General features: G+C 55.6%; 1 protein-coding gene across 10 annotated transcripts; it reads right to left on the bottom strand.

Moving 5' to 3' along the window:
- Positions 1 to 4326: 4326 nt before the first annotated feature.
- MAP4K2 (mitogen-activated protein kinase kinase kinase kinase 2) lies at positions 4327 to 19921 on the bottom strand. Of its 10 annotated transcripts, none has more exons than XM_030833711.2 (32): positions 19774 to 19921; positions 19593 to 19650; positions 19277 to 19367; positions 19132 to 19196; positions 18772 to 18827; positions 18406 to 18453; positions 18277 to 18319; positions 17804 to 17876; positions 17594 to 17725; positions 17456 to 17518; positions 17007 to 17088; positions 16808 to 16915; positions 16297 to 16375; positions 16079 to 16137; positions 15396 to 15439; positions 15274 to 15312; positions 15146 to 15179; positions 14914 to 15019; positions 14735 to 14823; positions 14616 to 14657; positions 14415 to 14499; positions 14241 to 14320; positions 14094 to 14154; positions 13888 to 14005; positions 10233 to 10291; positions 10050 to 10153; positions 9786 to 9963; positions 8941 to 9009; positions 8731 to 8817; positions 8414 to 8484; positions 8260 to 8315; positions 4327 to 8156 (listed from the first exon to the last, which is right to left on the bottom strand). In XM_030833711.2, the coding sequence occupies exons 1-32, from the start codon at positions 19867 to 19869 to the stop codon at positions 8069 to 8071; spliced, it is 2463 nt and encodes an 820-aa protein (XP_030689571.1). In that variant the 5' UTR covers positions 19870 to 19921; the 3' UTR covers positions 4327 to 8068. The 10 variants fall into 10 exon arrangements, with proteins under 10 accessions (XP_030689571.1, XP_030689572.1, XP_030689573.1 ...); XM_030833712.2 differs by having other exon boundaries at positions 14622 to 14657; XM_030833713.2 differs by lacking the exon at positions 18772 to 18827 and having other exon boundaries at positions 18251 to 18319.
- Positions 19922 to 20120: the final 199 nt, after the last annotated feature.

Below are 20120 nucleotides of genomic sequence, written 5' to 3'. Positions count from 1 at the left end.
CATATATAGTGCATTTTGATTAGAATCCCAACGAGGTTGGGGCTGATTAAATCATCTTTAAGTCATATAAAATAACTGAAAATAGTGGGGAAACTTGTAAACGAGATTGAGGCTTAGCTTGCCTTTCCAGATAATACACAGTATAAAAGACAGTAATGAAACAATGTGTTATTGTTGTAGGAAAAACAGATTAGTGCAACAGAATAGAGTCTGGAAATTGATTCCCTACAATACTTGCCAAAAAGGTGGTATTTCAATTCAGTAAGGAAAAGATTTAGCTAGTAAATGGTATAGAGTCCTAAATCTAAACAATAAAACAGACACGATAGGGCTTCCCTGGTGGCGCAGTGGTTGAGAGTCCGCCTGCCGATGCAGCGGACGTGGGTTCGTGCCCCGGTCCGGGAAGATCCCACATGCCGCGGAGCAGATAGGCCCGTGAGCTATGGCAGCTGAGCCTGCGTGTCCGGAGCCTGTGCTCCGCAGCGGGAGAGGCCACAACAGTGAGAGGCCCGCGTACCGAAAAAAAAAAAAACAAAACAAAACAGGATACAACTTAGGAGATTATCAGGGTCATCTAGGGGTAGAGACTTTATGAAGACAGGAAACTCAAAATATAAAGAAAAAATATACTTGATTACCAAAGAAACCTATGATAGACGTCAACGGACAATAATACATTAGGAAAATATACTTGCCATACATATGATAAAGAGCTAATATCTATAATATGCAAAGAAGTCTTGACTAATTAGAAAAAAGACAAAAACAAGAGAAAATGAGCAAACACTGAATAGGCAAGTCTCAGAAGAGCAAATCCAAACAGCCAAAAAAACATGAAAGGTACTAACAGCCCAAGCAGGGGAGTGCAAATTAAGGTGATAATAAGAAATCTTTAAATAACAATCAAATAGAAAAAAAAAAGGTGCTAACACCTACTATGAATTCTTTTTTGGAAAGCATTCTGTTACCTGTTAAAATTGTACCCCTTGCAGGAAAAATTTAAAAAATCTTTCAATGTAGCAGTCCAAGTCCTGGGAATCTGCCCCAAAGCAAGGCATGTGATTATATAATGTAATGAGTTCAAAGTCTTCTACTGCATTTACTGCAGCCTTGTTTGTAATGGCAAAAACCTGGAAACGAAGTAAATTACCATCAATATGTGAATGGCTGAATAAACTAGATCACCCATAACTGGGATTAGTAGGCAGCCTTGGAAAGCAGTTAATCCACCAGGTTGGTGAACATACTGATGTAACAGGAGGGTGATGCATCCTGACTCCACGGGTCAGGGTGAAGCTTCTGGGCTCAGGACTCTTCCAGACCTTGCCACCCAACGCATGTCTTCATCTAGCTGTTCATTTAAAAGTAGCCTTTAAAATAAATTGGTAATCATAAATATTGCACTTTCCTGAGTTCTGTGTGTCATTCTAGCAAATCATTGAACCTGAAGGGGGCTGTGGGAACCCCCGAATTTGTAGCCAAGTTGGACAGAGATGTGGGTAGCCTGGTGACCCGGGACTTGTGATTGAACTCCTTAACTTGTGGGGTCTTCCCCAACTCAGGTAATTCATGTCAGAAGTGAATTGCAGGGGACTTCCCTGGTGGTCCAGTGGTTAAGAATCCGCCTTCCACTGCAGGGGACCTGGGTTCGATCCCTGGTCAGGGAACTAAGATCTCCACGTGCAGCAGGACAACTAAGCCCACGCACTGCAACTACTGAGCCCCCAGCCAAAACTAAGACCTGACGCAGCCAAAAATAAATGAAAAAAATTTTTTTAAAGAATTGAATTGTAGGACGGTTGGTATCAGAGAATTGGTGTCAGAACATAAAGAGCAAGAAGTTTCAGGATTTCCCTGGTGGTCCAGTGGTTAAGACTCTGCCCTTCCACTGCTGGGGACAATGGTTTGATCCCTGGTTGGGGAAGTAAGATCCTGCATGCCGCAGAGTGCAGCCAAAAAAAAAAAAAAAATGGTTTTGACCCCTACTTACTAATCCCTGGCATTTTCTATCTTTTAACTCTAATCTGATAGTTGAGAAACCCCAGGCCCCTGGCAAGATCAGGAGGTAGCATCATGCAGCTAGCTGAGCCTAGAGGGAGCAAATCCATGGCTGTTCACCACAACCAACCCCCCTCCACCCTGCATCCAGCCTTTGGAGAGCCCTGTACATGATTCCATTGCCCGAATTAGGAATAATAATATCTACGATGGAGTGAGCACACATGATGCACCAAGTACTTTTCATAACTTTTTTCCTCTGGAAAACCATGTTTATTTACAACTCCCAGTTAAAAGTAATTTGAACAAGGTGGGGGGATGGGTATTGGAATTTGTGAGTTAGCTACAGATTAGAAATAATAGCAAAGTAGTTATGTACAAATCACATATCTGGTAAAGGACTTTTATCCAGGGTCCCAAAACTCAACAATAATAAACAACTCCTGGGCTTCCCTGGTGGCACAGTGGTTAAGAATCCGCCTGCCAATGCAGGGGACACAGGTTCAAGCCCTGGTCTGGGAAGATCCCACATGCCGCAGAGCAACTAAGCCTGTGTAGCAACAGCTACTGAACCTGTGCGCTAGAGCCCCCGAGCCACAACTACTGAGCCCGGGTGCCATACCTACTGAAACCCGCACACCTGGAGCCTGTGCTCTGCAACAAGAGAAGCCACCGCAATGAAAAGCCCACACACGCTGCAACTAGAGAAAGCCCGCACGCAGCAACGAAGACCCAACACAGCCAAAAATAAATAAATAAAATAATTTTTTAAAAAAGAAAAGAAACAACTTGTGTGGTGATGGAAGTGTCAACTAGTTGTAATCATTTCACAGTATATATGTGAATCAAATCATCACACTGTATACCTTAAACTTACATGTTTTATGTCAATTATATCTCAATAAAACTGAAAAAAAACCTATTTTTTAAAAGCAAAAGATGTTTTTTTAAAGTTATTTTTGGCTACATTGGATCTTTGTTGTTGCGCGGCTTTCTGTAGTTGCGTCGGGGCGGGGGGGGGGGCTGCGGTCCGCAGGCTTCTCAATGCAGTAACTTCTCTTGTTGCGGAGCATGGGCTCTAGGCACACGGGCTTCAATAGTTGTGACACGTGGGCTCAGTAGTTGTGGCTCGCGGGCTCTAGAGCACAGGCTCAGTAGTTGTGGCACACGGGCTTAGTTGCTCCGCAGCATGTGGGATCTTCCCGGACCAGGGCTTGAACCTGTGTCCCCTGTGTTGGCAGGCGGATTTTAACCACTGTGCCACCAGGGAAGTCCCAAAGCAAAAGATTTGAATCCACACTTTACCAAAGAACTCACTTTATTGTGCTTTGCTTTACTGCACTTCGCAGATTGTGTTTACAGATTGAAGGTTTGTGGCAACAGTGTCAAGCCCGTCTGTTGGTGCCATTTTCCCAACAACATTCGCTCCCTTTGTGTGTATCTGTCACATTTTGGCAGTTCTCACAATATTTCAAACGCTCAACCAGGAAAAAGATACAACTCGCTGAAGGATCAGATGATGGTTAGCAATTTTATTTAACAATAAGGTATTTTTTAATTAAGGTGTGTATATTTATTAAAGACATAATGCTATCACACACTTAATAGACTATGGTATAGTGTAAACATAACTTTCATATGCACTGGAAAACCAAAAAATTCACGGGATTCCCTTTATTGTGGTGGCCTGGAACAGAACCTGCAGTATGTCTGAGGTGTACCTGTAGATGGTAAATAAGCACAGGAAAAGATGCTCAACATCATTAGTCATGAAGGAAATACAAATTAAAACCACTATGAGATACCACTACATATGTGTTTGAGTGGCTAAAATTAAACAAGACTGACAATACCAAGTGTTAGCAAGGACTTGGAGGAGCTAGAACTCAACTACCCTCCTGGTGGGAATGCAAAATGGTACAACCACTTTGGAACACAGCTTGGTAGTTTCTTAAAAAGTGAGAGCTTCCCTGGTGGTGCAGTGGTTGAGAGTCCGCCTGCCGATGCAGGGGAAACGGGTTCGTGCCCTGGTCCGGGAAGATCCCACATGCCGCGGAGCAGCTGGGCCCGTGAGCCATGGCTGCTGAGCCTGTATCTCCGGAGCCTGTACTCTGCAACGGGAGAGGCCCGTGTACCGCAAAAAAAAATAATAAATATATAAAAAAATTTTTAAAAAGTGAAATAAGGTTTAAAATAATAATTTTTTTAAATTAGAATTAAACAAAAGAGAAAAAAATGAAACAACACCTACCATATGACCCAGCCCTTCCACTAGAAAGCATTTACTCAAGAGGAATGAAAGTATATATCCACACAAAGACACGTACATGAATGTTCATAGCAACTTTATTTGTAATAAATAGTCCAAAACAGGAAACAGCCAAACGTGTATCAACAGGCAACTAGCTAAACAAACGGTGGTACATCCATATGATGGAATACTACTTGGCAATAAAAGGAATGACCATTAATACATGCAACAACATGGATGAATCTCAAAATAATGATGCTTAGTGAAAGATGCCAAATAAGGAGTACGTACAATATGATTCTATTTATATAAATTCTGAAAAATTCAAATTCATCTATAGTGACAGAAAACGGATCAGTGGTTACTTCGGGATGGGGAGGCAAGGAGGAACAGGAGGCCCTGATTACAAAGAGGAAGAAGCTTTGCAGGTGATGGAAATGTTTCTCTCGATTGTAATAATGGTTTCACTGGTGTGTATGTGTGAAAGTCATCAAATAGTACATTTTTAATAGATGCAGTTCATTGTGTGCCAGTTATACCTCAGTAAAGCTGTTTTAAAAGAAGCAACAGAAGAAGGCAGCTAGAGGGACCTGCCCATAGCTTGTCACTGGAACATTTTCATTATCTCCACTTGATTTTATCATCTGGGAAAGGATTATGTTGCCTGTTTGATTTTGTTTTTTAAGCCATTACAGAGTTTTTTTAAGTGGTTACTTTAAAATATCTAAACTTACGTTTTCTTACTTTTTTTTTTGGCTGTGCGGCATGGCATGGGGGATCTTAGTTCCCAGATCAGGGAGCGAACCAGTGCCCCCTGCAGTGGAAGCACAGAGTCCTATCCACTGAGCCACCAGGGAATTCCCTCACATAGTATTTGATACATACAAAAGGGTGTGTGGAACCTTATGTGCATTAGGAACTGAGCTATAAATCGAATACTCATGAACCCACCACACAGCCTGAGAAGCAAGATATTACCAACACCTTTGCAAATTCCTGGGATCCTTCCTTACCCCATTCCCACTCCCCTCACAGGGGCCATCATGTGAATTTTGTGCTGTTTCTTCCCCTGATCTCCTAAGTGTTTTATCACACGTGCTTAAATCACCAAACAATAGATGGTTTAGTTTTGCTTATTTTTGCTATCATACTGTGTGTCATTTTATGCAATTTGCTGTTTTCACTCAGCATTACATCTCTATGATTCATCTGTGTCATTGCATTATGTGTACTACAATACTTCCAATCCTCCCTATACCCTGCAGATAGACTTAGGACATGGTCTACCTGGGGAAAACACAGCTCAGCAAACTCATCCAGTCCAGGGGCCCAACTCTAGGGCCTCCTCTTCACAATATCACGCTCATTCCTTCACTCAGAAAGCATGATTGAGGGCCTTCTGTGCACCAGGCAGTGACCAGGCACTGGACATACCACTGTGAGCACGGCCGATGCCCTGCTGTCTTGAAGCACACATTCTGGTTGTCACCTCTCACCTTGACCCTCACTTGACTCGGCTATGGGCCAGCTACCCGAACATCCTGGGGTGCCCTAGCCTCTTCCGCTGACCCACGGGATGGCTTACAGAGGCTGATCTGACCCATCCCAGAGGCTTCTGCCCAGGGAGGGCAGTGTGACAGTAGTTGTCACAAGGACAAAGACAGCCAGCTCTGACCCAGCAAGGCCACTTCCGGGAATTAATCCTACGGGACACTTGAATACCTACACAGTGGCAATGGCATAAGAGTATTTATTGCTGCATCATTTGTAATAGCAAACTAGTAGAAACAACTGAAATTTCCATCAATAGGGATCTAACTACAGTTAATTCACATTAGTTATGGGAAACCCATACAGTGGAATACCAGCTATAAAAGAACAAAGTGGGAGGCACTGATCATGGAAAGCTCTTAAGGACAGATTTTTTTTTTTTTTTGGCCACTCACTCAGCTTGCGGGATCTTAGTATCCCGAGTAGGGATCGAACCCGGGCCCTCGGCAGTGAACGCACGGAGTCCTAACCCCTGGACCGCCGGAGAATTCCCTCCAGGACAGCTCTTAAAGGGCAAGATTAGAACAGTGTGTGGAATATATTACCGTGTATGTAAGAAACAGGGAAGACTAAAGCATACCATTACTTCTTAAACATGCGTAAGTACTTCCAGAAGGCTTATAAGTAACTGGGACCTGAATAGGAGACTTCTCATTGTATTTACTTTGTATTTTTTTAAAAATTGTGTACCTATGGCCAAGGGCTACCTATTAAAAAACATACAGATAAAATAACAATTTTGGTCTTTCAGTGCATATTCCCTGGCCTCTTGGCCTTTCTTTGGCTGGTGGCCAGACTCTGCTGGCAGCAAATATTTTATCAGGGGCCCCTGCTTTTCCCAGGCACCCCTGCTTTGGCACATTACATTCTGACACCCCCCAACCCTCCTTTAGAGTGTTGGGGCAACCTGCCACAAGGTGGCACTGTCTGCTGCCTGCTGCTCTGTGGGCTGAAAGTCCTCTCCAGGTACCTGGGGTCAAGGGTCAGGGGTCTCTGTCCACGGAGCAGCCTGGTCAGTGCCTGGGGCCACAGGGGGCTCCCTGGTCTGGGGGTGTGGAGCCCGCTAAGAGGGAAATGTAGGAGAATGGCGATGCAAAGCACAAGGCCAGCAACAGGTGGACGAATGTGCCTTCGAGATGCAGGCTCCAGCAAGGGCAGCTCCCCTCACTGGGGGCGGGTCCACATCTTGGTAGGGGCCCCTCTGGGAGCCCAGGGATGGGCACTGAAGAGACCCTCTGGGAATTCTTGCTAAATGGACACAGGCTGATCTTCCCAGAGTCTAGCTTGGTGAGCACACCCATGTTCAGTAATCCTGGCCTGACAGAGCAACTGATATCCAGGCAGCAGGTGGGAGGCCGGGAGGCAGCCCCAGGCCTGGGTGGGGGATACAGGTCAGGGCAGGCTGTCTCCAAAGGCTGCAGCCTCCCTGGCGCTGGGTGGAGCAGCCCTTGGCGGGCCTCTCCTGGGCCCTTCCATAGGCTACCTGGTGAGATCTCATATGGGACAGGGGTGCTCGGACGAGTCCCTTGTTTAGTGCCTCCCCCGGCCCCATCTGCATGACTCCTTGGCCACAAAAGAGACCTCACACTGCAAGGCTGAGGGCTCATCCTGAGCAAGGGAGCCCAGGAAGACACAGAGACCCTGAGATGCCACGGAAGGCCATGGCCTCCCCCTCACCTCTGCCTGGCTCCCCATGAGAGCCACCAGAACACTGGTGGCCTCCCTTCCATGTTATATCCACAGCACCTGGTGCCACAGAAAGAAAGAAAGGTGTCCTGGAGGGAGAGGTAGAGGGAGATGAGGCAGGTGGGCTCAGCTCCCCCCAAACCAGAGGGACCAGTGGAATAAAATCAAACCAGCTTTAATACCAATATAGTCTCTCTTTTAAATACCACGTTCCCCAGGACAGAGCACAGGGGCAGGCTCTTGGCAGGAAGAGTGGAAAGGAAATGTGGAACCGAATGGAATGGATAGCCCCGGGCCTGCCCCCAACCAGCCCAGGGCCCCTGCCAGGGGGCACTGGGGACTGGCTGCCCGCCGGGGAGGGGGAGGTGACAGCAGCTTCCTCTGGTCCAGTTATTGCAGAGGTGTGGGGTAGGCACCCTTACCCTCCCCAGCCCCCAAACTCTTCTCAGGATTTCTGCCCTTCAGACCAGCAGAGCCGAGGCCTGGGCTCCTCTGATCTGGGAGGGGCCCCTCTGCCTAAAAGAACTGCTGCTAAGGCCTGGAGTGGGCGGGGGATGCCCCCGGCCAGGCCGGCCCACTGGCTCAGTAACTGCTCTGATGGCCTGTGAGAATGTAGAGGTTGCTGTGAGCCCCCGGCTTGTCGGTGGGAATGCTCTCAAGGATGATGTCTCTGGAGGGGAGAGAACCGGAGGTGAGCAAGGTGGGAAGACACTTGGGCACCTCCACCTGGCCTGGAGAGCGTCTGAAGGGGAGGCTGGGGCACTGTGTCCTACCTGTGGGCCCCAAGCACTCGGAAGATCCTTGTCTCGTCTGTGATCTCCTGGGTCACCTGGGAAGAAAAGGGGGACTGAGGCTGCCCCAGAGGTCCTCTCCTAAAAGGTGGGGACACCTGGGTGGGGAGCCACCAGGGTCCTGAGTGTCACTCACCTCATTAGTGTCCAGGCTGCGGCCTTGCATCCCATGGCTCCAGAAGGCCAGCACACTGTCCTGCAGACACACTAGGAGCGGCCAGGCGGCCATCAGCCCTGCACCTGCCCTGGGGACACTGGCTCCCCCAGCTACACCCTGGGCCCAGGTCTGGACCACAGAGGACCTCACGGACTGGGCCGCAGGTGACCAACATGGCTCTCAAGAGGGGCTGGGGGACCTGCCTCCTTGTCCTGCTGCCAGCCCCAGGCCCCGGGGCTACATCATGTGCTCCAGGCCAGGGATACTCCCACCCCCACCTCTGTCTGCTCACTTACCCACAGTCTCAATGGGGAAGTCAAAGGTCAGCACAGGCGCCAGTGTCACCGTGGGCTCGCCCAGCAGGTTGACGATCCTCACGCAGCCTATACAGGGGGCGGGCTGGTGGGCGGGGCGGGGCGGGGTGGCCCCCTTCTGGGGAGACAGACCCACCTGGCCTCCCTCACCACCCCCTTCTAGCCCCCAGCCCTGATACCAGGAACACTCACGGTCAAAGCAGACTAGGACTGTGTCCCTGTCCACCTGGATCACCTGCTGGGCTGAGCCCGGAAGCCCCTCTGCAGGCAGAGAAGGGAGACACAGCCTGGCTGAGCCACCAGCCCCGCTCTGGCCCCAAGAGGAAGAGCTGGGGGTGTGCATCAGCCGGCTTTCCCCACAGTGCATTGCGCAATAGCTGGGTGGGGTCACGATGCCCAGTCTCACTGCACAGCAGGGGAACTGATGCTTGGCAGCAAAGTGACCCATCACAAGCGGCAGGGCTGAGGCCCAGGGAGGCTTTGGGGGGCAGAGGCTCTGGAGCCAGGAGAGCCAGGCTTCATGACCCAGTCACTGTGTGACCTCGAATCTCTGGGCCTCAGTTTCTTCATCTGTAACCCAGGCACGACGATGCCTACCTTGCAGGGCCATTGTGGGGATCAAGAGTAAAATCCCATGAGACCCCTGGCTGGGGGTCTGGGCTACCGCAAGGACTTGGTCCAGGGCACCTTCCCCCTTCTTTACCCACTGCCACTCACTCTGCTCCCCTGAGCTGTCCCAACACCCAGTGTCCTTCCTTGCTCAGAATGGAGGCCTCTGGCACCTGCCTTCCCCAGCTTGGCTCTGTCCCTGCAGCCCCTGCAGGGTTGGTCAGGTTTTCTTAGCTGCTGAGCTGAAGAGAAGCTTGGAGCTTCAGGTCCCCAAGGTCTCCGTGGAGCCATAAGCTGTGAGGAACTTCCCCCTCTCCCTTCCCTCCCCCTCCCTCCCCCTCCCCTCCCCCTCTCCCCCCTCTCTCTCTATATATATATCACACGCACATGCACACACTCACATACAGCAGCCTGGCCCTCCAGCTCACCGGGTGGGAGGAGGATGTCCGGCGTCAGGCCAGCCTCCAGCGGCAGGACATGGAACAGGACGCGGCAGCCAGGCCCCTCGGGGCCCTCAGCCCCCACGCACACCTGCGGTAGCTCCTTCCCATCCAGCACCAGCGGCTCCAGCATCCTTGCTGGGCTGGGCAAGGGGCTGGAGAAGTTCTGGGGGCAGCAGGGGCGCTCAGGTCTACATTTCTCCTCCCAGAAACCCTGCCACCCGCCCGGGGGTCCCCCCACCGGCACCGCACCTTTAGCAGCAGGAATTTCTGCAGCGGCTCATACCACTGCAGCAGAAGCAGACTGGTGGGCAGCGCGGCCAGCAGGAAGGTGCTGCCTGTGTGCGGATTCCGCACTGCGAGAGAGGGGGTGGTGGGGCCGGGGCTGTGCCCACCCGCGCCCCCCCGGCCCCGCCCACCACACCCAGCTCTTACCCACGCGACACTGCAGGCAGCCTTTGGTGTCAGGAATCTTGGTGGACAGGGCAAAGCGCCTGTGGGGTGGCAACCAGGGCAGGCGTCACGGGTGCCACCCTGGGCAAGGCCCCCTGCAGAGCCCTAAGGGGACGGTACTAACACCTTCCCCGCCTCACAGGTGGCAGAGGCTCAGAGAGGTCAAGCCCCTGGCCCGAGTATCCGAGAAGCCACGAAACTGTGAATGGCGCAGGATGTGACGCAGTGCTTGTGGCTCCAGCACCCGCTATACAGCCTGGAGCGTGTACATCCAGTCCAGGGGTTTGGATCACAGAGTTACCTCTCACCGTGCGACTTGGGGCAAGGCACTGAACCTCTCCGGGCCTCAACTGCTTCACCTGCTTCACCTGCAGCTTCACCAGCAGTACCCTCAGGACTTGACCTCTCCGGGCCTCAACTGCTTCACCTGCAGCCTGGGGATAACCGTGGTATCCCCCTCACAGGGTCGCAGTGAGGCCTAAATGAGTTAACTCAGGGGAGGAGCGTGCAGCAGAGCCTGCCACATCAGGTGCCCTCACAAAAGGCTAACTTTTCTCATCCCGTTATTATTACTTTCCCACCTATTTTCAGTCATCGAAAATACTTGTTAGGCAAAGGCAGGGTGTAAATAAAGAAATAACTGAAAAAAACGAGGGTGTGGGAGGACGGCAAGCTAATGCGGCCTCCAGCTCCTCCTGCGGCCAGAGCACTCAGGGCCGGTCCCCACCTGACACACTGCAAGTCACAGATGAGCAAGCCGGGCCGAGAACATGACGACTCCCCAGAAAACGGCAAACGCCCTGCCCTCTCCTGCTTCAGGGCAGGCTATTCCAGGGGGGGACCAGTGGGTGCCGAGGGAGAAGCGGGGTCCCTCCTTTGGTTACTGGCTGTCCCCCAAACCCTCAGGGGACCTTCCAAACCTGCTTCTTCCCTTGGGGAACAGGGCTACACGTCAGCAGCCCTGCCACCTCCTCCCACTGACCCAGCCCTGTCTGCACCCTCTGCTGGGATGTGGGCCCCGCCAAGGAAGCCAGCACCTCTGTCTCCGCCTCTGTCCTCACTCTCCTCTCTCCCCTTGTTCCTTCCACTCTCTTTCCCAGCTGGCCTTCAGATGGGACAGAGGCGGACATTTTTTGTTTTTTTTCCCAACAATTCGAGATCTCTGCTGTGATACTGTGATTTCCCAAACACACACCCAAAGCTGCCTGTGACTTGGGCCTGTAATGGGCCTGTTTCCTGCAGGTCCTGGGCCAAAGCAGAGGTTGGCTTCGGACTGAGGTCAGGAAGCCCCAAGGCCACGGGGCTCCCGATGTGCTCCTCAGGCGAGCCCGCTGAATCATGGCCCTGGGCCCCTCATCTCCCCTCGGCCCGGCCTCCCATGCCCTCCTCACCGGCTTCCACCACCCACCGGGTCATGACGATGTCTAAGCCCACAGCCCGCCTCCCCGCTCAGAACTCAGCGCCATCCCCCACCCCCCAGCCCCCGCCAAGGGCCGAGGCCCCACTTGCACATTTCAAACTCCATGTGACAACACTGAATTCTGCTCCACCCACAGCTGATGACAGCTCCATCCTTCCCATTGCCTAGGCCAAAAGCTTGGAGTCATCCTTGACTCCCCTTTCTCTTCCATCCACCAACTGTCCGGAAATCCTGTTGGTTCAGTTTTCAAAATAAAACTAGACTCTGACCGCTTTTCTACTCCTTCACGGCCTCCCTGGCCCAAGCCGCCATCATGTCCCACCTGATGGTGCCACAGCCTCCTGATGGGTCTCCGCATCCGCCCGCGTCCCCTCCAGTCTCCTCCCAGCTCAGCAGCCAGAGTGACCCGTGAAAACCTCAGTCATGCCGCTCCTCTGCAGCGGCCCTCAGGCTGCCCTGAGTCAGGGGCAAAGCCCTCACTGTGACTACAGAGCCCTCGGAGGCCAGCTCCCTCTCACTCCGTCCATCTGGACTCACTGGCCTCCTTGCTGTTCCTCATACAGGCAGGACGGCTCCAGCCCCCCAGATACCCTCAGGACTTGCTCCATCAACCCCTCCGAGTCTTTGCTCAAAAAGCACCTTCTCAGCGAGGTCTTTCCTGACCACCCTGCCCTTCTCCACGGGGCACTTTCCCCTCTGTGTCACCACCGCATAGACTCCTTCTCATGTCCGCTGTTGTCTGTCTCAACAGGAGGGTCTTGGGAATATAAGGGTCTCCAGTTCCCAAGTGTATCTCACGCCCAGGACACTGCCTGGCGCATACCGGGTGCTGAATGGCTGAATGAGGGACTCTACTGCCCTGTAAACGCACCACAGTCTGCTCTCTGGGGTCTCCCGGTCCCTCCCTTTCCCTCCAGCTCACTCTGATTAGTCCCCAAATCCTGTCAATCCCACTTCCTAAATATTGCTCGAGTCCATCTAGTTCTCACTGCCCTACACTGCCTTGGGTCACTACACCGGCCTCCCTTCCAGGCCCTCTCGCCAGCCTCCCCCTCCATTCCTCCTTCCCACTGTCACCAGAGAGGCCAGCAGATGTTCCTGTTTCCATCTGCCCAGACAAGCCCCTCTCTCCTTCCCCCAGCTCCAAGAGAGGGCACGGGACGCAGGCCTGGGCCCTGGCTCCTCATGCCCTTCCACAGTGACTAGCCCAGGGGTAGGCATGAACCTAAGCTAGGCCAGTGAGAACTGGCCCTGGACTTTTGTGGGAATTACTTGGAAACAGAGGTTCCAGTTCCATTGGGTTGTTAGCTAGTGGAACGCTGGCCTGGACCTGCAGGCAGCCATCACTGGACAAGAAAGCCTGAGTGAGAATGAAGGTGACAAGAGGAAAACAGAGCCAGGAGATGCAGGAAGATGCCTGAGGATGCCATTTAAGCCTGGATCCAGCTGGACATGCAGCTGAGCCTACTCCTACACGAGCCGTTGTGCTTAAGCCGGTGAGTTGAATCACCTGCAACGGGAAAAATCCTGATTGACGTACAGAGGGATCCTTCTAAGATGCTCCGGGTCCGCTACCAGTCAGACAAAGCCCAGATCCTGGGCCTGGAGTCAACGGCAGGCCTCTGCCACCTGTGCAGCTTCCTCTTGGGCTGCTCCCCGTCCTCGCTCGGGCCAAACACCTTTTAACTCCCCCGATCGCCTAGGAGAATTCACACTTGTTCCTCCCACTGCTAGAAGGCTGTTCCCTAACTCATCTGCCTGGAAGACCCCCAACGCTCTGTCAACGCCGCGAGCTCGCCTGGCCTCTCTGAGGCCTCCCCACCCCTTCCAGCTCTCCCCCTGGCGCACCTCAGTCCCAGGAGCTGACTGTCAAGAACTCATTTGATTTGTCATCCCTAAGCCCAGCCTAAGACCTGCCGCATAGTAGGTACTCAGGAAACATTTGCCCCACAGCCTACCCACCGCAGCTCCCAGAGCTTGCCAGGTACATTCACATGCCCTGTCTCCTTCCCTCCCGACAGGTCTGGGTGCAGGGGCAGGGGAGGCTACCAACTATATTGACCTATGAGGAAACCGGGCCTCAGAGAGGCCAAGTGACGTGTCTAAAATCCCAACAGTCTCAGTACCAGGAAAGGCTGCATTCCAGCCCTGGCTCTGTCCCTTTGCCTCTCCCTCCTCCCTCATCCCCGCAGGGCCAGGCTCCCCAGGGTCCCTGACCTGGGGATGATGCGCTGAGTGAGGCGATTGGTGGGGATGGAGAGGGGGACCTGTTGCTGTAGCCGCCGCTGCTCAAACAAGCCTGGGAGGTCGTGGGCCCAGATGTGCGTGGATTTCCCTGCGGGGGGATGGGACGGAGGGGAGAGGGGCTCAGAGAGTGTTGGTGGGTGGGGCGCTGGCCCTGCCCCCGCCTGCCCCAACTGTACCTGAGAGTGACAGCAGCACGTTGTTCACGCAGTAAAGCCAGGCGCAGCGGTGTGAAATCAGCTGGAGGCCACAGAGCCATAGATGGACAGGGGTCAGCACCCCAGACGCCCAAGGCCCTCGGCCCTCCCCCGCCAGCCGGGCCTCACCTTCTCCAGCGTATCCTCATGCAGTTCATGCAGGTTGAGGGTGTAGATGCCTTCCTCGGCCCCCACCACCAGGAACTGGTCTGCAGGTTTGGGTATGGAGTCAGAGGTCAGCCACGTCCCCTGGCCCAAGCTGGGGATTCCCAGGCTCCTGCTTCCTCCCTGCCCCTGGCCTACCCCGGGTGACAGGGTGAATCCAGGTGACAGCAGCGTGGATCCGCAGGGGGCAGCCATTGAAGACCTTGGAGAAGCAGGCGCCCATCTGGAGAGGAGGCAAGAGGCTGATGAGGAAGCACCAGGTGGGGGGACGGGGCGGGGGGAGCCACAGGCGGTGAGGCAGAAGGCGGTGGGGAGGCGGAGCCATGCGCAAACGCTTACGTGCACCTTGGGGGTCGGGGGGAGCCCACGGCAGGATGACCTCTGGGAGGGAAGAAAGGAGTCAGGGCCACACCCCCAGCCTCCCATCTCCCCGACCCCCCCCTACAGCACCGCCTCACCTCATGATCTTCCCGGTGCTTCACGGTGGCCCAGGCAGTGGAGAGCAGCGGGGGGCTGTCAGGGCATGGGAGAGGTGCAGGTGCGGTTCCTGCAGGCACAGACCTGCCGTGAATTCCGGTCCTGGACCGCCCCCTGCCTCCAGGGGCCTGCCTCCTCGTCCCCGGAGCCTGGGGCTCACCTGGGAGGCTGGATTGAAGGTCCTCAGCCGGAGGCTCAGTGGGGGATGGCTCCAAGAACGGGGCCCTCTTGATGGTTCCTATGGTATCATCTGGGGAGTCCAGCTCCTGGCAGGAGGGTCAGCGGACCCAGCCCAGCTGTTAGCAGGTGACCCTGTAACCTACCCCCACCCCAACTGCACCCGCTATCGCACTGCCCCCCATCCCCATCCCCCGCTCCCCTCCTCTCCGTACCTTGAGTTCCAAGGCTGGCCGGATGGTCAGGCTCCTGTCGGGGACAAATCAGAGGGAGATGAGGTGTGAGATGTGACTGGGTCCTGAGCCCAGCTGCCCCCCACCTCCTCCGGGCCCTGGCCCCTCACCTTTCCTCCAGGGCCTCCTGGACTGACTGCAGCAGGCTCCTGGGTAGAGAGGGGAAGGGATCAGAGGTCAGCCTTTCCTCCTGCCCCTCCCCCCCCACAGCTCCCCCACCCCCCTCACTCACGAGTTCAGCTCCTCCTTTCCCAGCAGCGTCCATTCCTCTTCCCACTGTGGGGAAACCGAGTCAGAAAGACCAGGAGGGAGGCAGAGAGACAGACAGGCAACGTAAGAGAGTGCTGGAGAGATTGTGGGAGAGAGAGATGGCAGACAGACAGACAGATGGAAAGTGAGATTGGTAACAAGCAGGAGGACTGTGAGAAAGACAACGAGAGGCCAAGAAAGTGTGAAAAAGGGCCAAACAGACAAACAAGGAAAGAGAAGGAGACAGAGAGACAGTGAGAGAAAAGGGCAGGGAGGGACTGAGATCGTGTGGGTGAGAAAGATGCTGATAAGTAGAGACAGCGAGAGAGCAGAGATGGTGAGTCAGCCAACCCAGCAGTCACAGCGACTGAGGCAGAGAAAAACGTGCCGAAGGGGGCGGGGGCGTCCTCAGACGAGTGACAGGCCCACGTTTTAGAAAGGCGTGGTCACCCTGCCACCCCCAGCCGACTGTCCAAAACAACCTGCCCCAGGAAGGAGCCCCCAGGCTTCCGGGTCCCTGGGCGGACAGGCCTGCTTGGACAGCTCTCCCGGGCCGAGGGCCAGGCTGCTGCTGCTTCACGGCTCCTGAGTTTGAGGTGCTCGGTCACCTGCACAGCTCCCCAGTCCAGCCCTCTGCCCCACCCTGCCACACCGCCAGCCCCTCACCGGCTCATTCAGTGGGTCTGTTTCCTTCCTTCGTGGGGCACCAAACTTCACCTGGTGAACTGGAGGGCCCAGATCCAGGGGTTAGGGGGGCCAGAGCCTCAGGACTGACCCCTTAACTCACACCAGATCCACACGCACAGCCCCCCAATCCACACAGCCCCCCACCAAATCCACACACAGCCGCCAATCCACACAGCCCCCCACCAAAGCAGACTCACACTGGATCTCCGAGGGGGTCCTCTCGGCTGGGCCATGCTGCCCCCGGGAGTGAATGGTGTCGGGAAACATGTCATAAGTCTACGAGAGAGCACAGACAGTGGGCACGTGTCCACGCTCACCTCACACCAGCAGCTCCTCGAGCTGCTCTACACACACTGACGTGTCTGTTTTCATGGAAACGCCCTGAGATGATCGCCAGATTAAATGGCACCCTCGTTTCACAGGTGAGAAAACCAGCACAGAGAGGCCAGTAACTCGCCAAAGATCACACAGAAAGCAGAAGATGGCTTAACTAGGGTCACGGTCACGCTGGGCCAAGGGCAAGAACCTATCACAGTGGGGCGACAAGGAGGCAAACCGGCTCAGGGAAGATTCCTAATGGGTGGGCTCGACCAGACTGAAGCTCCATGTGCTGGAAACACACAAGCTGAAGGGCCCTTGACTTCTGTCACCTCTGCATGCCTATGACCAGACCAGGCCAAAACCCAGTCCCCAGTGGCTCTCACTTACCTCCAGATCACAGTCTTCTGGGGAGGGGGTTCCCAGGTGGGGGTCATTGGCCTTGTCCAACAGCTGTGTGAGGAGAGCCCGAGGCAACTGCTGGGTCGTGAAGGGGTGCTGGAGGATGGAGGGGGTGCAGGTTGGTCCCTGGCCTCCGGGTCCCTGCTTCTGAGCATCTAGCCCCCTGCCCCACCCCCCTACCTCCCACCTGCAGGAGCTTCTCTGCTGTTGGCCTCTTCTTGGGGTTCTTGGTCAAGGCAAGCTTGAGGAAGTGATGGAAATACTGGGTCCTAGTGGATACAAGAGACCCCACCCGCAGGCCCAGATTAGCCCTCAGGCAGGCCATCCTGCCACCACTCCTGAGGAGTCTGCTGGGCCTGCCCAGGAAGGAGCCAGCCTGAGACCAAGGGCAGCTGGCCTGAGCAACACTGCTATTGCGACACGGCAGCGCCTCCATCATCAACCATCTGCCCTTCTTCTTTGTCCACGCTGGTCCCCAGCCCAGAGGCAGGGCCCAGGCCTCTCCCGCGGATGGTCTGTGGAGGCCCAGAGAGGGCAGGGCCCTCGAGGCTGCACCCTGGGGGGTGGCAGAAGGCTCCTCTGCCCCCATGGGGCTGGGCTGAAAAGGGGGCCCCAGCAAGGGATGTGGGCCCTCACCAGCGAGTCTTGTCTCTCAGCTTTGGCGGCTGGAAGCTGCTCTTTGACATCAGCATCAAGGCCCTGTGGAGACCACAGGTCAGAGGTCGAGGGTCACAGGGCTCTTGGGGTCAGGCAAGGGGCAAGTATTCAGCTGACCTCATGGGGTGCAGGTGGAAGAGAGGGGGCTGCAGCTCGCCCAGCTCGATGGCGGTGATGCCCAGGGCCCAGATGTCACACAGCTCATTGTAGCCACCTTTGCGCTCCACGGCGGCCACCTCCGGGGCCATCCTAGAGGCGGGGTCACAGATGAGACGGCCGGGTGCCCCGCTGTGGCCCCCACCCCCTCAGCCAGAGGTGCAGCCTCACCAGTATGGAGTCCCAATGAAAGACCTCCTCTTCGCCACAGACGCCGTCAGCTCGCCTGACACCCCAAAGTCAGCTACAGGGAGAAAGAGCTGCTCTCACCCGACCTCTGGCTGCCACTCCCCACCCCCTTTCAGGGCTCAGGCTCAGGATGCACCTGGCAGGGCTCAGAAAACAGGCAGCCCAGGTTCAGCCACAACTGCCACAGGCACAAGGCAAAGCTAGGTCCCCTCCTGGGAGGGGTCAACCACCTTCTCTCCACGACCAAGTGCCCGGTCCCATGTTAGACTCCACACGAACCCAACCACATCCAACTTCTAGCAGGAAGGGAGAACTGTTCCACTTTCTAAATGGGGAAACTGAGGCTCAAGTGGTAAAATGACTTGCTCAAGGACAAGCTGCACTTGAAAGTAGGCTCTAAGACTCCAGGAGCTCCCATAGAACCCTCACCCTGATTGTGTCCCCAGGGTACTGACCCAGCTTGACATCTCCCTGGAGGGTGAGGAGAAGGTTGGCTCCCTGTGGGAATGGAGGAGAGAGAATCCCGTCTGGTGCCCCCGAGAGCCTCCTCCTCCCTCCCACAATGCCCTTGGCCAGACCCCTACCTTGATGTCTCTGTGGATCTTCCCCTGAGAATGCAAGTGGTGCAGCCCCTGGGGACGAAGAGGAGCCCCTGAGAGCAGCTACCCAGTATATCCCACCTCTCCTGAACCCCCTCTCAGGACTGGGGCCCCCCACCCAAGCTGCTTCCTCCTCCCCTCTCCCCAAACAGGAAATGACTGAGCCAAAAGGGAAATGGGCTGCTTCCGGCAACACGGCTGGGGCCCCTTCCCCGCAGGACCCACAGCCCCTCAGGCACCTTTGCCTGAGCACTCCACCCACCCCACCCCGCAACACACACACTGGCCAGCTGGGCTCCCTGCCCTGCTCCAGGGGACTGGGGGTGTGAGTAGCCCTATGGGCCCAGCTACCTTCAGTGCCTCTCGGCAGACATAGGCAATCTGCCGTTCCTCCAGGGGCCCGGTGGCTGAAATGGGAGGGGTAAGGGCTGGCAGGGGGGTCTGGGGGAATATGCTGACCCTCCCAGGATCCACCCTGTGTGGGGTAAGCAGCAGGCATTGCTGGTGAAAGGGGAGTTGGCCACATCCCCTCCCGACATAGGCTGGGATATACAGCCCAGAAAAGGACAGCATTTCTCTCAAGGTCACACAGCTAGTGAGAAGTGGAGAGGGGCCCAAATCCAGGGCCCCAGCTCTCCCCTCCGGCCCTGCGTTGCGGTGGGGATGGGAAGAAGGCTGTGACCCTCTGTGGCCTGGAGTCCTGGCCCTCACCGTGGTAAATCTCCTGCAGGGACCCCCCTCCGCAGAACTCCATGCAGATCCACAAGCGGTCATTCCTGGGGTGACACAGAGCTGGGGTGGGCACATGGTAGGGCCATATGGGGGCTGCCTGGGGGTAAGCAAGGGGATACCTCACCTGAGGTAGCTGCCAATATAGGCCACCACATTGGGGTGGCGGCACTCACGCAGGATGGTGATTTCCTGCTGAAGGGAGCTGATGTCGTCCCCTGGGAAACACAGGGCATCATGAAGGGGGCCGCCTTAACTCAATGCCCCCATCTGCAAAATGGGCACAGAGTGCCTCCTCTCTCCAGGGCAGACAGGTGCCAGCGGACAGTACCTCCCGGGGCCTGCTTCTCAGGGGGTCTCGGAAATGTCAACTCTCACACCGCGCCCGCTCTGCGGCCCTCTGCCCTCCCTCCAGCGCTGAGGCCCTGGCTCCGGGCCCTCACCTGGGTCTAGCTTGACTATCTTGACCGCAGCCAGTTCGGACGTGACCGTGTCGCGGGCCTGCAGGGGCGGAGGGGGTGAAGCGAGATGAGGAGGGGCGGGGCTGGGGGCCGGATCCCGCAGCAGGGCACGGAGCGCGTACCCTCCTCTCCTCTCTCCCGTCCGTCCCGCCGCCCGGCGCACCTTGTAGACGTCGCCATAGGTCCCGGCCCCCACGCGCTGCAGCAGCTCGAAGCGGTCCCGCGGATCCTGCAGCGACACATCCTGCAGCAGCGCCATGGCCCGGCGCCGGGCGGGCGCGAGCTGCGGAGCCGCGGAGCCGGCGCGGGGCGGCGCGGGGCGGGGCGGGGCGGGGTGGGACCGCCGAGGCGGGCGCCGGTGGCTCAGAGGCCGCGGGGGCGGGGCCGGGGCCCGGGGCGGGGCCAGGCCGGGGATGCCCCGCCGCCCGGCCGGGAGGAGGCGCCAGCGGGACCGGCCCTCGGCAGCTAGGGAAAGTCCCGAGCCCGGGAGGAGCTGATGGTGCCGAGGCT

Source organism: Globicephala melas, chromosome 8 (genome assembly GCF_963455315.2).
Source record: "Globicephala melas chromosome 8, mGloMel1.2, whole genome shotgun sequence".
NCBI lineage: Eukaryota > Metazoa > Chordata > Mammalia > Artiodactyla > Delphinidae > Globicephala > Globicephala melas.
This window is presented reverse-complemented; position numbering and strand designations above follow the sequence as displayed.